We start from the raw sequence: 19,382 nt of genomic DNA on the forward strand, positions 1-19,382 counted from the left end.
TGTTAACATACTCAGATAAGTTTTGTTCACACAAGCGAGGGTGATAGTAAATCACATTTATATAATGTGCTGTTTGCACTGATGTGAAAGGGAGATGCGTTCAGGTACTCCTAACATCACCTCACACATAGCAGCTCAGTGTTATGGCTGCTTAATAACGTTTAGCCTAATAACCAACTGATCTTCACAGTCACATTATTTCATTTTTTATTGTGCATTGATAATAGAGGCATTAATTCACTCACATATTAGCAGGTAGGCTACAGATGGATCCAAATACACAACATGATATACCATATATCTAATGGCTTATAACATATTGCTAAAGAGACGCTGGCAGTGGCAGCAATGGCAGACAGAGAGCAGTGAAAAACCCCCTCAATGCAGGATTAAACAGTCAACGAGGGACTCTCGAAGAGTAGTTTGAACACTTGCTTGACAAACACGCACACATGCAGGCACGCACACATGTTTTCAGTCAAAAAAGGAAGTGAGGAGGAACTTTAATTTGAAAAAGAAACAGCCCCAACATCTGGAAGCTCTTTCACCCTTTGACCCCATCCCCTGCCTCATTCCTCCTCTGTGTCTCCTTCACCTCAACACAGGTCTTCTAGACCCGTGTCTGGAAGGAGTTAAATGTACACATCAGCATACGTGTGTGGGCGCTGATGTGTGTAGGCATGTTGGGGAGTGTGCATGTGAATGACACAAACACATACAGAAAGTCGTTTTTACTACTGTACTCTTTTGATTAAAGTAGGGCAGACTCTTTACAGCAGACCACAAAGCAAAGACACAAGGTGGTTTTAAAGATTTAATGTAAAACCTGCAATACAGACTGAAGACGGTTTCAGGAGTTCAGAAGTCCAACTGAGGAGTGTGTCCAACCAGCGTTGTGTCCAAAGTTCAGATCCAGTGTTTGGGGTTTGGGCTGAAGCAAAGGAGGAGGAGGAGTCAGGAGTCCAGCTGGGTGAGTGGCAGGGTTTGCAAGTCAGGAAGATGATCCTGATCCTAGGCATAGGCACAAAGAAGAGGTAATAATCCCAAGTTCAAAATACCTCGGATACGTTTTTGTTATCTGTCTTCACTGAACCTAACATTTTCCTGATAACCTGTGGAGCTTGGGCCTATACTACGGATTCAACATACCCGGGATATTATCTGGTTTGACTTTACCTAACATTGACCATCCTGGATAACCTGAACTACGAAGCTGGATATCAACTGTCTCAGTCAACCCTGGGGTTTTCCTCCGGTTACGAGCCGGGTCATGAGGAAGAGGCGGGGTTGGTAATTACAAGCAACAATGTCAGATCCATAAGTAACGTTTTTAATATGATACGATAAGAAACGCTGATACGTGCAGGTCACTTTGCCTTAAGCGACATGTAAAAGTGACTTTCTACAAAGTGAAATCAAAATAATAAAATCAAACAACTAAAATATCTCGCCCAATGTCAGCTGGGATTGGCTCCAGCCCCCCGTGACCCTTAAATGGATAAAGCGGTAGACGATGGATGGATGAACAACTAAAATAGAAGAAAAAACAGTCGAATAATTTTTTTAAATTTAAAGTCAGCCCAAAAATTTGATGTTAATAAGCAAAGGAATTCATCAAATTCATTTAGTATTGAGTGAATATATTTGCCCTTTTCTCTAACGATGATCAAACTGTGATGAAGAGAATATGAAGTTAGACTGTTTCTGCTGCTGATGGAGAGGAGAGAAGTATGAACTGTTTATTCATGATCATAAGAAATACTGATCAGTGTGTGGATCATTGTTCTAATAAAAGAGATAGCATTAAGTGTTCGTTAATATTTACCGTCACAGTCTCCTCGTGTTGTATCTAGCTGCATTAATTGAATAAGAATACACCAAGTGGTTCTGTCGAGAATCAAATATCATAATCTTTATTGAGTTCAAATGAAGTTTGGATATTAATGAGTCATTTATTTAGTGCGATAAACTCTCCGTCCGTTTATTAGAAACTGTTTTAAAAGCAGAAAACCCAGGGTTACCCTGAAGTCACCTCGATAACCGCCTCTGGTTGGCTACCGTCTCAGTTAACTTTGGGTGGAGTCGTTAATTATAGTTACATCGTCACAACCATGAAAGTCCAAAAAGTCCTTAATATGATAAGAAAATAAACACTGATATGTAAATCCTATGATGAAATAACTACAAAAGAACCACTCAAAGTAATTTTTGATATAAGCGTGAAAATATAATAAGCACAGGAATCTTATGAATTTATTTGATTGAGTGAGTAGTTTTGCCCTTCTGTCTGTCGATGAACAATGAAAAACTGAAGGAATGTCAGACAGTTACCGCTGCCAAAGCAGAAAGAGGAGAGAGGACAAGACATCCGCTGAAGACAATCTTAACTGTACATTCATAATCATGGTAAATATAAACATTGGGTGGATTATTATTTCTAATAAAATACATAGTATTTATTTTTAAATTTCCATTCATCACAGTCTCATGATAAACTATCCCTTCGTTATAGAAGCTCCATTCTAAGCAAGAGGACACGTAAAAACGCTGCATCAGAGAAACGATTCCACTCATCTATAAATAATTTTATTACTATGAACTCTTTTGTCCCTGACAGGTTCCTGTAGTTTTCCTTTAGACTGTTGTTTTCCAGTGATCTGATTGGTCAGCAATTGGGCCATTGGCAGGTTTTGATCTCTTATTACAAACTAACCTGCTGAGGAGCAGTTTAGCCTGAGTTACCATGGAAAAATATATATATATATTTCTTTGTTGTTAATTTAAGGTATTTTTAAAACTTTGTTTTTGTCGATCAGACTTTTTTATTAAGTTGTTGCTGTTTTGATTAAATGTTTTATGAATAGCCCAAGATCAGTTTTGTTTGTCATTGCAAACTAATTTACTTTGAAAGTTTCATTCATTAAATTTTTCTCAAGTAGCCTTTTGAGAGGAGCATCATAAGAGTCATCCCGCTCGGGGAAATTCACCAGTCACAGCAGCACAGTATCACACAGGGTAGCAAAAATACAGGAACAAATTGTTTTCAAAAAGCTACGTACATATATACAAAGTGCAAAAGTAATGTGCAGTGGGATGAAAATAATACATATTATTATTATTATTTTAAATATTCATATATATATATATATATTATCTCTCTATATATATTGCACGGGATTCCAGGAATTTGTAAAGATGTGGTAGATGTAGGAAATACACTACATAGGATGGTACTGAATAAAGAGTATTACATTGAATATTGTTATTATGGAGTCTGACAACTGTCGGGATGAAGGGATTATAATTGAATGTGTCTATAAACAGTCTGTGCCTAGCAAAAGAGAGTTTGCATGGACACCTGCAAATGGTAGGAGGGCTCATATACTGGCATATGCAGGTAGTATAACAGGGGGAAAAAATCATACATGCATACATTATATGTTTCTATCATCATCCGTTTCCTATCAAAAATTAAATAGTTGTATTGAAGCTTTTATGTTACTTACTGTAAATGTGTGTGTGTGTGTTTGTGTGTGTGTGCGCGCATTATGTGACTGTTCTGTCCTGCCTCCGTCGCGTCATCCACGGGAGAGGGGAGGGTTTCTGCTCCCTGCGCCACGAACCGGAGCGTAAGCAGAGGACGCGATGAGTGACTCGGTGTCACTTCGGCCGAGGTGGTGGACCCGAGCCCCGTGCGGACGAGCCGCTTCTTTTCGCGCAGTAAGTTGAGGGTCGCGCTGGACCTCTGAGACCTTACCTTCGTCTCGGGATCAATGAACATGGAGTGATTGCATACAAGTATTGGAGATCGGAGGATTATCACTCAACTTTGAGGGACCAGGCGACTCGGTGCAGAGCGCACGGAAAAGACGCACATGCGTAACCGCTTTTGCGGTCGATTTTCCTCCCGGCGCGCTCATGTGGTGTGACCACTGCTCCCGGAGCTGAGGGCCACAGTCAGGGATTCTGCATCCTGTCCGTTTTGGAGAAGAGTCGTGGTGAAGATGCAGCGGAGGGAGGTGTCGCATCTGTGGCTTCTGACCCTCACCGTGGTGTCGGTCAGCGGCTTCCCTGCCGACTCACAGCGGACTCCAGTCGGAGACAGAAACACGTCTGCGTCTTTTAGCGAGGTAAACGATTCTGCCATCTTCCCTGCTGCCCACAATCTATACGTGAAAGTTTTGGGAAAAAGTGTACATGTCAGTGAAATTTCATATTGACAAATTGTGTTCTAAATTTTGATTTCAGCTTAGAAGTATTTGATGCTCAATATGTCAGAGCTGCATTTAACTACACATCTGATAAACTTTGAATAGGCTACTAAAACTTTAAACAAAGTTCTGACTGAATTCAAATGGCCTCTCTTCCAACATCATCTTGACCATATATTAAACTGTGCCGATTCTATGGGTATGGATGGATGGAGGAGAGAGAGAAGAGGAAGATGATGCTGATGATGATGGGAGTTCTCCTACAGGATGGTTCAGGACTCACCTGAGCAGCCCTAACTTTATATAAGCTTTAATCAAACAGGGACGATCTGCAGAGAGGGCGTCTGTCTCCAGAGGCGAGGAGCTGGTGGCTGAAGGCTCTGCCTCCCATTCTACTCTCATTACTTCTGCATTCACTGACTCATTTGGGACATGAGGAGGGGAAATCCATGAACAACTTGTGTGCATGGAAGAGTCGTCGTTAACAAACACCATTCTACACCATTCTACTGCTGTTCCTTTAATCCCAATGTGTTCTAGTCTCTGTAATAGAATCTTGTGGTCGATGGTGTCAAATGCAGCACTAATATCTATTAGGACGAGAACAGAGACTCTTGACTGAAAGTCTTCAAGAAAATGTTTAAATGATCACATAATTGGTTAGGAACCGATTTTTTGGGGACTTTAGAAATGAAGTGGAGGTAAAACATCCATTCACACTGTAGTTGTAATAACATCTAAAAGATACTGTAAGTTGTTTTAGAGGAAGAAACTGTCAAGTCATTTCAGGGTTAGCGGGGATCGGACCACAGACCTTCTGGTTAATGGACGACCCTCTCTATTCCTGAGCCACAGCCACCCAGCTGGTTCAGTTGATACTAAGGTTTCTGTTTTGGGCAATACATCTATGCCATTTGTGGGAAGGAGGTGATGATTTTATTCTCTATTGGTTATAATTTATTTAAGATGAATAAGATAATCCTTTAATCGTCCCACAATGGGGGAATGTGGATGTTACAGCGGCAAAGTGGATAGCAGAATATAAAAGAGCATTAGAGAAGTATTTCAGTGGTTGAGTCCTGGGGAGTGTGTGTGTGTGTGTGTGTGTGTGTGTGTGTGTGTGTGTTCTACTGAGAGCAGTGCTGGTTGTACAGCCTCACAGCAGCAGGAAGGAAGGACCAGCGATATGCTCCTTCACACACTTGGGTTGAAGCAGCCGGTCGCTGAAGGAGCTGCTCAGTGCAGAGACAGTGTCCTGCAGTGGGTGGGAGTCGTTCTCCATCCTCCTCCTCTCGCCCACCACCTGCACTGTGTCCAGTTTTCTCTCTCTCCTCATGAAAGATAGGTACGCTTCATCCTCTATTATTATATTGACAATTTGTTTTGACATGAGGGGGAGGCGGGGGCCTTCCTTAACTTGCGGGGCCCTACGCAACAAGCGCAGTGAGCGTATAGGGAGACCCGGCTCTGCATCTGACAGTTACGTTAGCTACACAGTTCAAGAAGATTTACCGCTTTCACCCAAAACAAAGAAGAGGATTACCTGTCCAAAAGAAATAGGGCCAACATGGCGTCAGTTTTCAACCCCTTCTCTCCCCTGAGTTGACGCCAGCGTTGAAGAGCCACACGATGTTCACTCTGTTTACTCCTTGCGGTATCCAACCTCTTTTTGTCCATAGCCGTCTCAACTACAGTCTTTCCTTTGAGACCGAAAGCTGTTGTAGGCACTCTCTCTGCTATTCTGTAACTCGTCTTCTTCTTTTGTTTAGTTTGGCAACTCGTCTGCTAGTTGTAGTTGTAGCTACAGCTTCAGCCTTGTTTGTTTGCCTTGTAGAATATAGAGTGCTCCCTATTGTTTGGTGCACGAGCAGAGATAAGGAATTAAGCAGGTTGGTCATCCAATAATTTTCTTCGGACCAAACTTTCTGATTGGACAGGCTTCTTACAGCCCTACCACGGCCACAAAATCATTGTCAGGGCATTTAATTTATTCATTGCAAGTGGTATGTTACAAGAATTTCAAGTAATATAACAGAATCGCCAACCCCACCTTTAAGGGCCTCACAAACCATCTATGATGGCGTTTTCTGCCGTGATCTCAGAAGTAACCATTGGCTACCCTCCTCCAGTGTCACCATGTTTTTTTATTTACAGAATGCAAATCTGGAAGTTCTATACAGTCTGAGTTCTGTGGTGTGCTAGTGGAATACTCAGTAACACACAGTAACATGCGTTGTACAAAGCAAGTGTCATGGCACATTTGATTCTCTATGCAAACTTATCTCTGGCCTTAGAGACTAAGCTTGAAGAACCTGTATTTTTAATGTAGACTATCTAAACTCAACCCTCAAGCTCATACCGTCTTTTCCCTCTCCCAGGTGACAGCAAAGCGTGGCCACGGAGACGATCGGCAGACTCTCCATGAGCTGCAGCAGGAGAACCTGATCCAGACTCTGCCGTCCAGTCCTTCTTCCTTCAGGTCCAGACAACGCTGGTCCCAGCACTCTCAGCAGGGTGTCCTCCCCCCTCCAGAACCCGAGGAGGGCCCTGAGCCCTTTATCCTGGACCTGAGGAACTTTCCAGAGCTGGCCAATGCAGACATGGGCTCACAGAACCCAAACATCCAGGTAAGCAGTGTGGGGAGAGGTCAGAATTTCCTGGAATAATTGTATCATCAGAAGGAGGTTAGCTCACTGTTCTCATAGCTGGAAGGGTTCATATCTTCTCTGAAGTTCAGGTATTCCAGATTAAGAAACTGATCACAGGAGGTGGGGGTATGACTGTGCCCTCCATTACTGTCTCCTCAGTTACTCCCCCCACACATCCCATCCCTCTGTACAGCTGGTTTGATTCAGCATTGCTTCTTAAGTTACCACATACAGGACCCTTAACAGTGGGGTGCTCCAACTTGTCCATGAACCACAGACATCTACCCAAGGTTTCAGAAATAAAAGAAAATAGGGAGGAACGTGAAAATATAAAACATGTGTCAGCCAAATATGAAAGGTTGAGAAAAGTAGTTTTTTTCACTCTTGACAGTGAGGCCTTAAGAGTAAATGATAAAGAAACTTAATTCATGGAGTGGATTCAAAGATGAGGAATTCCACAAGAAGGTCATTTATTCAGATATCATTATTTACCATTTCTTACTGTGGAGAATCTGCGCCTGGCCAATAGACTGACAGTCAACCGAATTCAGTTGCGACAGTGTTGAACCGCTTCACTCATAGTACAGTGCACAGTCAAACTGAGGGCCCTATCTTACACTGGGCGCCAAGTGATGCAAAGCATCACCAAGTCCGATGTAAATGCACTTGTGTATCTGAGCTCCCATGTGTTCATTTTAGAGGGTCGCCGAAAGGATTATGATTCCTCACCTGAAAAGCATGAATATCTTTACCAATTTTTTGCTAAGCCATCCAAAGTTTATTTCATATCTCTGTCTGGGCCACTGACACTGCCATCCCTAGAGCCACGACATACCGGCAAGACTAACAGACTAATTATTAATAGGAGAATAACAGATGTTTGATGAATGCTTACTTAAGCGTTCATAACATTTTACCCAGTTTGTTTTTATTTGTAGAATTCCAGCTCCTACCAGGTTGCTTTACATGAGTGACAGGAGAGGACTGATATCAATCTCTTGCCTCCGTGTTCTGTACAGAGCTGGACAAAGGATGTGGTTAGCCTAGCTTAGCATAAAGTCTGGAAGATAGACTGTATTGACGTAGACTCCGGGTGCGGAAAGTGAAGCCAATGCGGAAGTAACTGAAACCTTTATTCTCTTAAATGACCAGCGACTCCACTGGTTCCTAAAATAAGTCAGCTTCTATAGAAGTCTATGAGAACAGGACTCTACTTCTCACTTGATTTATAATGTCAGTAAACATTTTCATGAGGAGTTTATGGTATCAATCGCCAGTTTCAAGTTTTCTCCAATACAGAACAATGTTCATTTAGTAAGTCATGGTCCCATTTAGAGTAAAATAGACGGAAAAGCACAATATGCATTGAGGCGTGGAAACCGTGTGATTGATAGTTCTCATGGCCCAGTAGGTGGATGTGCAGTGTCCTCATGCTCCCAGTCAGACCCATCCGCCGCTCCTCTAAATATGGTCACTTCTGGTTAAAAAAAAAACTGAGATGGCTCTGACCAAAACGCCAAATTCGATGCTTTGTCTTTATAAACAGTCGCAGTTGGAAACATAAGCAACCTGGGTTCTGTCTGGACCTGTGGATGTTTACGTGTGTGTGCGAGAGAGGAAAGCAGAGATAGCCAGAATTGGCTATCACTCCATCTTTCCATCTCGCTACATTTTTCCTCCATTATTTTCAGTCCCTTCCTTCGCTGCACAATAACCCTCTTTCATAAAAAGGGGAAAGGACTTTAATCTGATCTTCAAGCGAACGCCTTTTCCTGCATCAGTGTCATCAGTGTCATCAGTGTCTACTTTACTTTACTGAGAAGTTTAGAACGTAGTCATAATCGACATATTGATAAGCCGATTGTGTCGGGGTTGTGTTTTAGGTCCCATGTGGCCAGAAATCCTTCAATGTTTTTTTGGTTTTTTTAACATTTCACTGAGTTGCCATTTTGTAGCACTTGGAAATACCATGACTAATAAGGACCTTACTTAACCCAATTTATTTCTATAGTATATACTGTCAGGTTTTTATATCAAAGAGACCATTTTAATCATTTAATCCATTCACTCCTGTATGGGCGAGTTTTTGCACGAGGCTGCAGTCAAACAGGAACCCCCATTACCACTGGAAACCAGCCTTGATCCTAATCAGAGCAAGCAGTCACATATTATTGTTATATAGAGAACAGCGTAGAGCTGTTTACTGTTACCGTGCTGTCACTTCGCTGAATTTCTGAAAATATGATTAAAAGGATCTCTTTAATATAAAATCCTGACACAGTATGTACTATTGATTCAATTTATTAGGATCCTTATTGTTCATGGTATTTCTAAATGCTCCAAAAACGCAACCGAGTTAAACATTTTCGAAGTCCTGTTGCCTTCATGTAACACTTAGAAATGTTGTAGAAAACTGTTTGTTTTTTTTTACCAGTAAACATACACACAAAAAAAAACTATATTGTTTTCCATTTTATAAAGATGGACACCAATCACACTGTGACTGTGGAGTGACACTGTTACTTAAAACAAAAGAGAACAAAACATTATTATTTTTTAAATTTGGTTATAACATGAACCTCAACTTGTCTCACTTCCAAACCCAGAAGGTTTCAATGGGTTTTTCCAATATGTTTATTTTGAATAAACAGCTCACCATACTGTACAACTTTGACAGATAAGAGGAAAAGTAATTATTCATTAGTATTAATTGATAACAATTGTATAAATTATAATGAGACACTTTCAGTAATGCAGAGCTCCAAAGTCCAATGTTCCTTGGCGGCACCGGTGCGCCTCACGTTAGTGACCGGTACCGAAACCTGGTATTAAACGGGCCCGGGAATAAATTATGAAAGACATATCGATAAGCTCCGATGTTACCGGTGCTGCTAACGGGGCTCTTTTTATATATATATATTTGTATATATTTTGAGTTATTTGTGGAATTTCCATTACCAAAAACAACAATACACCACAAAAGCCATCCTTGCGTTCAGTGTTGATACGTGTTGAATCAAAAGCTGATCAGCGCTGTTAAGACGTTGTCAACCGCGACAACGGTCTGTTCACAACAACAGGGACAACAACTGTTTCTCCGGTTCAGGGTTCAGTGTACTGAGTCGGGATTCACCGAAACAGTTTTTTTATTCGCGCGTCTGAACGTGAGTGCCTGTACAACGTGAGCGGAGGGGTGCGAGGCTGCAGTCTGAAGGCTGCACACACACATGGATTCGGACTGCAGCACAGATTTGGCTCCAATCTGGGGCTCTTTACTATCAGTAACATTCTTTATGGAGAGAAATTAGTCGCAAAAAGCTCCCAAATACGTATCACAGGATCTACAAGCGCAAGATAAAGGGTTACAAGTGTGTACAATGATTTGTGCGTAAATTTGGGTACTCACTAATGCGTTTTCAAATCCACACACAAATACGAAGCAGTTTGTGCACACTTCAACTTCACAGATGTAATAATGTTCGCTTTCAAATAGCTTTCTGTGGGTTCAACTGTCTTAAACTATTTGCATCTGCCTTTTGCCTGGACTGGCTGTTTTGCCAGCAGAAGTGCGCCGCACCAGTAGGAGCTTATTCACACCACGTTGATGTCACAGCCCTAATATCAACTGCACATCTGTTTTTTTGCTGAAAGTCTACTGTAACTGTACAGAGGCAGTACTGTTAGTGGATCTGGTCAACAGTTACGTGTGAATGCTGTGTGCAGGGTCATTTACGAAATTTAACTACCTCGGAGAAATTAGAGAAGCAATTTTGCCCGATGATGTTGCTGTTGGTTGGTTCCTGGGGGCATTAAACTTTGTTGAGTGTAAATGTATGATATGTCTGTATGATGTGGTCCAAATAAAAAAGAGATAATTCTATATATTTTGTGCCTCTTCCAGCTGACCATCGAGGTTATGGACGACGGCCAAACTGGGACCGAGGTGGAGATGGACCTGGCCAAGGAAGGTCAGCGTAACGACTGGTCAGTGTCGTCCTCAGAGTGGGCCAACAGCCACAAGAAGCTGTTCTGGCCACTGTTCTGGGAGTACCCGGAGCAGTCGGAGAACGGGCTGGAGAGAGCCACTCTGGAGGAGCAGTCCGAGGACTACAACTACGACCCGGATGAGCTCGTCCTCAGTGGAGTGGGGGGAGATGGAGGGGGGCCCTGGAACAAAGACTGGCATGCCAAGGATAACTATGGTAAGAATGCAGCTTTACACATAGTATTATATTAACACATGTTACTTGGTAGTATGAAAAAGTTCTATCATACAATGAATGCAATGAATGTTAAGCTCACCAATTTTTGTATGCATCATTACATGAGATTGGCTCAGTTCAGATATGTTGGGGCTAATTATAGCATGAACAAGTGAAGTATTCAGAACTTCTGGACTACGAGCTAATCTGTTGGTTGGACATCTGATGTTACATCATCATCATCATCATCACAAATTCTCTCTGATAGGGAAGACTTGTTGACTTTGTACTGTCACTACTAAAAGTTTTGTCCTATAATGTTTAGGCTGACGGATGATCTCTACATAGTTCAATACATTGTAATCATAATCTGATGGTTAAATGATAAAGAGTGAAATGCATTCAGGTGACAATGGTTCATATTTTATATTGAAATACAAAGTTTAAGGCCACATTGAGACCCACCCCTGCCTCTCAATCACAGTGTGTGTGTGTGTGTGTGTGTGTGTGTGTGTGAGAGGGGTAGGGGGTCACATGCCATTCCTGGGCATGTTGGAAGCAAGCTGTCTGATGACGTTCTTTGTTTTGTTGACTTGACCGTCTGAGTGACCGTCTGCACACACACACACACACACACACACACACACACAGTTTGGCTAGACACGATTTATGACTAGGTCTACTCCTTCAAGGCCCACTACGTAAATATGTCAGACACCCCAGATACACTCAGTTTGACTGCCTGGCACAGTATACACATTTTGTTTTCGTTATATTTTTTGACCGTTGTGCCTTTATTAGACAGCGACACTGGCACATGAGCCTGTTGGTCTCGTGCCGTGCACGGCACCACAGATTTTTTGCGCGATTCCTGCAGACTGTTTGTGTTGGTGCACACACCACCAATCAAATGTCTGTGCTTATGACTGTACGGTGTACATATTGCAGTCGGATTACACTCGGCTTCATGTGCCCACACATCCAACCAACAGTTTTTTCACTCTCGTACACAAACACCCGCTGGCTGAACTTGTTGCCTGATCATTAGCGCAGGTATGACTTTGCTCAAAAGTATGCACTTTGGTGGCAGTGCCTGACCTCTGTGTCGAGACAAGTCTGACAGGAACAGTTCCAGATCTTTGAGTCTGTGCCGAACGTCAGAACAGGTAGGAGAGCAATAGTATCACAGACTGTTCAATGTTATTTTAAGCCTTTTTATTGCAGCCAAACCTTTAACATACAATTAATTAAATCCCCCCCCAAAAAAGGGCAAATGCATTCCGCCGCAGCATTGGGCTCTAGTTTTCGATCCAATGTTGGGACTTACAGTAATTCAGTGTAAAGCTGAGTGAAGAGTTATGATAGCAAACGGCCATCATCACTCTCACTGCAAGAAGACTTTCACTCCCTCTGGCCCCCCAGCACCCCCACCCCCGCTCCCCTCCATATCTTTTGAAGTCCACCCCCCCCCCCGACCCAGCGAGCGTTGTTTAAATACAGACGAGCATGTCTCCGAGGTCCCACGCTGTCGTTGCCCGGCTCCTTTCAGCCGCTCCTTAATTGCACAACGCACATACACCAGCTGGGCGAGGAATTCACAAGGCTGACTTCAAAGCCCACTCTTGATCTATTGCTCCATAGTTTTGCTTTTCGCCCCTCTGTGCTGTCTGCCCTCCGTCCATCTTTCTGCCCCCCTGTGTTTTTGCAGAGTACGAGGAGGAGTGGAGCCACTGGGCTCCCTGCAGCGTCACCTGTGGACACGGCACCCAGAAACGCACCCGATCCTGCGGCTACGCGTGCACTGCGACCGAGTCTCGTACTTGTGACCTGGAGAGCTGTGCCGGTAAGAAGCAGCAACTCGGTGTGGCGAGACTATAACATTGTGACCTGTCGAACAGCTGTTAGCCACTTTTAATGAAGGTATTGTGATGGCAAAAGTTACAGAAAACAAGAATAGAATAGAATAGGCAATGTTTCGTTTTTCGTACTGTACACAGTAAATTGTTGAACACTGAACAGCACTAGTACATGATGTTGTGTGTTGAGTGATGGGACTAACATAAAGCCTGACAAAGGAAAAAAGTAACAACTCAATATGTACAGATTGTTGGACTCTACTGTTGTAAAGGGTTGTAGGTGTTTCACTATGAACCAGGTCACAGTGAGGTGTCACTCATTCACCCTCTCCTCAGTCATCCCCCCTCTAGCTGCAGCTGTGAGGGGCTTTGGGCTTCGGGCTTAAATGTACTTTCGCTTTCACGAAATGTTTCGACAGATCGCTCATTCCGCCTCTACTTGCAAACCATTTGTTACACTTGTGGCAACAAGCTCTGTCTCCATCGATTTTTGTTGCAGTACTGAGTGTCTCTGTGAGGGTGTCGGGCAGTGAGAACTGGCCCCGCCCCCTGCCCCGGGGGCCCCTTTGATAGCGGGTTTTGGTACTCGGGTAATGTTAGGCACATGGGTGCCACAAAGGAAAACTTTTAGTCATACTTTTTGGTCGCATGTGCTCCAGTTCTCTGGTAATATTTGTGAACACCACACAAGTCACTCCTTTGTTTCCTTTGTTTCCTCTTGTAGACACTGTGTTTTCAGCAACTGTGCCGACATCCATCCAGACCACCAACAGCACCGATTTCCTGGACACAAGTACGTATGAGCACAGTATGAGTGTGTTTTTGTATTGTGTATATTGATCCGCACAATAGTCAACAGTTTTGGACTGGTGTTGGCCTGTATGCAGTGGTGTAGTGGTGCCTGGAGTGTGGGTATACTCAACGACTCTTTTTAGTTCACCCAAAATGACCTGTAATATTTGCACATTGTCACTTCATTTCTGATGCAGATGCTGATATTGGATCAATGCAGGCCCACAGAGTATAGGGTGACACCACTACATGATTATGATTTGGGTCAACTATTCCGTAGTCCATCCAGACATGAAAACTGGCCAATTATGGATGTGTGTCCAGCAGCACTCTGGCATGAGACCTCATGGATGCTTCTTGTGACCAGATTTTTGTCCATCATTGCATTCATATGCACTTAAGTAACCTGGTGTTGTCGACGTGCTGCTGTCAAAAAGCACTCACTGTCGTCTTCACTTGAAGTTGTTGTAGTCGAATCGGCAGCATCTCTGACGGGGGTGGGTGGCGGAGTTACAGACTGGCGCGGCAGCTGAACTGTCATTTCTACCTGAGCTGCTAAATAGAAGCACCGCTGTAGCAACACAAGGTCGTTTCTGCTGACACAAGATCTTTGTTTGTGTAGTTCACTGCATGTATGAATTTAATAGGCCACATTTAGCTGCCTTAGGGTATTATTAAGATACAAGAGGTCAGGCGATTTTTTTTCCCACGAAGGTAAACCAAGGCATGACCCGTCCTACTCTGCCTCTGATTGGCAGACTCTGATATTATTATTCTAACTCCAACCAATCGACACTCCTCATCTAGCCTAACAACAAAGGCAACGAGTACTAGCCAATCAGAGACAGAGTAAGGCGGGTCATTCTTCTGCTATCCTAGGAAAAAAGTTGGCTTGCAGCACATTGCTGAATGATAATTATCAGAGGCGATTTAGAAGTGGATATTAATGCTATGCCGATTGAAAAATAAGTGGGTATGTGTGAAAGCCTGGTTTTGATACTCATAATCCCCCTTCCCAACAATCTGAGAGCTGCCTCCACTAAGTCTGTCAATCATGATGAAACACAGAATGTATGAATTGCTGTTTACATCTCTGTATTCCTTTTCACTGCAAATACAACAAAGGATTAAGCAGGAGAGGAGAACGTTCCAGTGTAGTATGTTTCCCTTTCAACCCAGGCCTCCAATATACGGCCAACCCTAATTATCCAAATTGGCCACATGGTGGCGCTGTAATTAGGGCCCAAAATATCAATTTCGGAAAGACCACGCCCCTCACGCCGTGACAAGGGTTGACTTGAAATTTGCCACACATGTCAATTTCAATGTGCTCTATATAAAGCCTTGAATCACTGACATGCCATGTGACTAATTAGCAAAAACTGAAAAGCAGTAATCTGAATAGAACATTTGAAATTTTGACTTCATCAACACCAAATTTGGTATGCCGCTTTAAAATATTTTAATACAAATTTCTGTTATGAATGAGCAGGGTTGGTCAAAAAGTAGGGTTGCTACTAGCCAAAATGTCTTACCAAAGGACGGGGCTTAGAGGAATATTGCTGTCAGTGATTTACCATTTGTCAAAAATAAAAAATCTTGGTACATAACTTACGGCTGTGATTAGCTACACTTCTATTTAAAGCATTTTGTTACCAACCTATAGGGGGCGCCACAAATGTGTATCTCAATAAGCACAGTAACAGAATTTCACCAAAATTGGTGTGCATCCCTCTCTGGGGGAGAGTATTGATCAAAATTAAAGGCGCCGTCTTGATTCCCCAATTTTTTATTTGACGTATTTCCAGATACTATTTAGCTGCAGGAATAAACTTAAAACCTAAAATATATCTAAAGGACATTTGTAAGTATCATTTTAAATGGAAATTTGCATGATGCACTTTGCCTTGCATTGCTAGGTGTATGTTTATGGTCCTTTCTAACTGGGCACTACACGTTACTGTTTCTGTTAGATCAACCAAAGGTAACTTTCTTTCTTTGATACACCCTCCAGATGTAGACAGCTGTGAGAAGTGGCTAAGCTGCAAAAATGACTTTCTTCAGAAGTACCTTCACCAAGTGCTCACGGAACTCCCCAGCTGCCCCTGCTCGTACCCCTCTGAGGCCGTTTACAGTGCCGTCAACATCCAGGATGACAAACTTCACAAGACCTACCGCTGGAGGGATGCGAGCGGACCCAAGGAACGCCTGGACATCTACAAACCATCAGCCCGATTCTGCATCCGCTCCATGCTGTCGTACGACAGCACAACGTTGGCAGCGCAGCACTGCTGCTACGATGATCAGATGAGACTCATAACAAGAGGAAAAGGAGCAGGAGCACCAAATTTAATCAGTACAGAGTTCTCACCAGAGTTGCACTACAAGGTGGATGTACTGCCATGGATCCTATGCAAAGGGGACTGGAGTAGGTTTCACTCAGTAAGGCCGCCCAATAATGGTCTGGAGTGTGCAGATAACCCCCCTGAACAAGTGTTTCAGGTTGAACTTCAAGAGGCCAGGGAGTACTGACACTGTGGGGGTGTGGAGTCTCAACAAGAAGGGCAGACGACAGGAGGCTGAAGTTGTGGTTTGAAATCCAAAGCACAATTTCTATTGTCTATTGTCGTAATCCTGGATAAGCACAAAGAAACCTGAACTACAAAGCTTCTGTGGTCCATTCACCACGGGTGAACTCCTGTCCGCTCTAATTTTGGATAAGACATACCTTTCAAATCATATGAAAATATGAATGGATGACATGGAACAACAAAGACTGGTGAACTGGAGACTTTATTTTGTCATGTGTAGACTATTTGTTCAGAAAATGAAATAACACTGTTGTTGGAACCATTGACCATGTCCACATTGGAAAAAAACGGTGTTACAGTTTGATGTGTAAGTATTATCAGCTAATCCCCATCCATGTATGTTGATGTGTTGAGCTGAACGTCTGATGGGAATGTCAAATGTGTGTGTGTGTGTGTGTGTGTGTGTGTTTACGGAGGATATGCTTATTTATTGGCCCCTTAACTATTTTAATCAGATCTAGTTGTCCCATGAAATGAATTCCTGTCAAGCGGCTAAACAGGTAATAAAGTCAAACAATTGGAAAATAAATTGTCTACATATTTTTCTTTACAAGAACGGTGACAAAATTATTACCAGTGGGTGAAAATGTCTCCTTGTCTACATCTACCATGCCATTTTCTTTAGGATGTCACCCATACTTTTTTAACTGTAGCTTTCTGAATGTGTTGCTTTAAATGCTGCAGCCTGATACCATGCAAGATTGTGTTGATTTAAACTCATCCTCATCCCCTGTGTATCAGTGCCTGTTCGCACTCGTGTTGAAATATTTTCCAGCAGACCTCCAGAGTTCCACGAGATATGCTCTGAAAGACTAGGGTGTGACAGAGAAGGTGAAACGCGAACAGTGTTGATGGAGGAAAATTACACTGATTGGCGTGTGTGAGAGTAAAAGATGTGGACTGATATGACAGAAAGAAGTTTAGTTGACAAGAATAATTGCAGTTTCTCTCGTCACTGGAAAATTGAATGTGATAGAGAAGAGGAATGTATGAAGTTGTTCCACCTACAGTAAGTTGATGGACGCCCCCTCCCCACCGCTTGCCCTTGTGAAAATGTGTGTGTATGTGGTAGTCAACACTGGAGGGGAAACAGAGACCCTCGGCAAACACGCAGGGCTTTGAAGTGTCCTCCTCCTCCCCGCTTCCCTCCTGCTGTTCCGAGGCCGTTTGATCAAGTATGTCGGGCTCAGACACCGACAGTGTGTTGTTTTAAGAACTTCATCCTGTCGGAGGCTATCAGGGCTGTGATTGATATCGGGGGGCCTGTTCGAGAAAAAATTAACACAGCGAGCTCTGACGGAGAGGATGATCGTTACAGGAAGTTTGCTCATCTGTCCGCACAGTCACAGAAACGTGTCAGGTTTGTTTCATTCCCCTCTTTCTCTCTGCCCATCTATCAGTCTGTCTCGTAGACAGAGCTTGTCTTTGTCCCCGTGCATTACTTTGAAAATGAAAAAAAGACAAAACCATGATCAAATGTGACTCATCCATTCACATGTACATGGTGTACTATAATACACATACAGTCTCATAGTGATCAGTGTGACTTCACAGTCCATCAGGACACCAACCACTACACAGCTCCTCAGTAACACTGGAAAACAACTCTGCTTATCTGTTTAAACAGAACTTGGATCACTCCAGTGTGTCAGACTGGAAAAGCTATTTGCCGATGATAAAATAGTAAATGGTCTGCACTTATATAGCACTTTTCTAATCTTACTGCAGTTGACATGCACCCATTCACACACACACACACACACACACACACACACACACACACACACACACACACATTTAAAATGTGTTTGCATACACTCCAGTATCAGTCAGGCAAAAAACAAAAGGACAGCTGTATCTTCAATCCTTGGCACAATTCAAATAAGTAACTAAGGTCAGTAATGGGGGAGAAATCATGTTACTGTGATATTTATACAGTAATTCAGTCTACTATAAGCAGATCTACAATAACCAGGTTGTTGCAGTGCACATCAAGGAGTTCCCTTATTACCTGCATCACCTTTTTTTCATTAACTCGGTTATTTAAGATCACAAATGCAAAGTTTCAGCGACAATGATTAGTGCTTGTCTGATGAAACGACACTGGAATCATCCATCCATTATCAAAACCGCTTCATCCATTAAGGGTTGCAACCCAGCTGACATTGGGCAACTAGTGTATGCAGGGCAAAATACAGGGACACACAACCATTCACACCTATGGTCATTTTAGAACCTCCAATTCCACACAGAAAGAAAGGCCTTGATTGGTTCGAACGGGGATACGAACCCAGAACCTTCTTGCTGTGAGGCGACAGCACTAACCACTACACCACCGTGCAGCATATTGGAATAATGCAATCTGATTATTGATACTAAATCAATGCATGACATGTATCTTCTGTCTGCTTGTACCTAAAAACATAGGTATTATATTATATTTGCATTATAAGAGCTATTTGTCTTTAACCATATGGTTAAAACATTAAATATAATTTGCTGTGGTTATGTTTTCCTGCTTCATCACAATAACTCATAAATATTTTGATTTGGTTTGGTTGTGAGATTGTGGACGTCCAGCCTACTGGAAAAGGTTTATACCCTAAATCTGGGTAATTTGAAAAAATGATCTTAAACGGGCGTCTTGAACCTTTTCATTACCTCATCAACTTGAGACCCATGCCCAGATGCGGAGACTACTGGAGACTCTCTCTGTGTAAAATGGACCAGTGTTTGAGATCCTCTGACTTTGCCGTGGAATAAATCTCTTATGATTCATACAGAGCACTAAACTGTCACAGAAAGATAACTGTTAGCAAAGTCCTCTCATTACTGTGCCCCTTTCTTATTTATATACAGCAACAAACTTTGTCATGAAATATGCTGAAGTCATTGTGTCATGATCAGCCACTTGTCAATTACTTTACACCCACAGGGAAATGTCATGCCTTAAAAAACCTCTACATCATATCCATGCTTTCTTATTAGAAATTGGAAGTTTAACCACATAAAATCCCACCCACATACGATTACAAATAAAGGTGGAAAAGTACCTTCTTTTGAAAATATCAATCTTTGCATT

General features: G+C 42.6%; 1 protein-coding gene across 1 annotated transcript; it reads left to right on the plus strand.

Moving 5' to 3' along the window:
- Positions 1-3,553: 3,553 nt before the first annotated feature.
- Positions 3,554-16,823, plus strand: ism2a (isthmin 2a). Its single transcript, XM_035611239.2, has 6 exons — positions 3,554-4,130; positions 6,590-6,838; positions 10,761-11,061; positions 12,770-12,904; positions 13,642-13,710; positions 15,724-16,823. Exons 1-6 carry the CDS (start codon positions 4,005-4,007, stop codon positions 16,239-16,241), a joined length of 1,398 nt encoding a protein of 465 aa, XP_035467132.1. The 5' UTR covers positions 3,554-4,004; the 3' UTR covers positions 16,242-16,823.
- Positions 16,824-19,382: the final 2,559 nt, after the last annotated feature.

Source organism: Scophthalmus maximus, chromosome 15 (genome assembly GCF_022379125.1).
Source record: "Scophthalmus maximus strain ysfricsl-2021 chromosome 15, ASM2237912v1, whole genome shotgun sequence".
NCBI classification, from domain to species: domain Eukaryota; kingdom Metazoa; phylum Chordata; class Actinopteri; order Pleuronectiformes; family Scophthalmidae; genus Scophthalmus; species Scophthalmus maximus.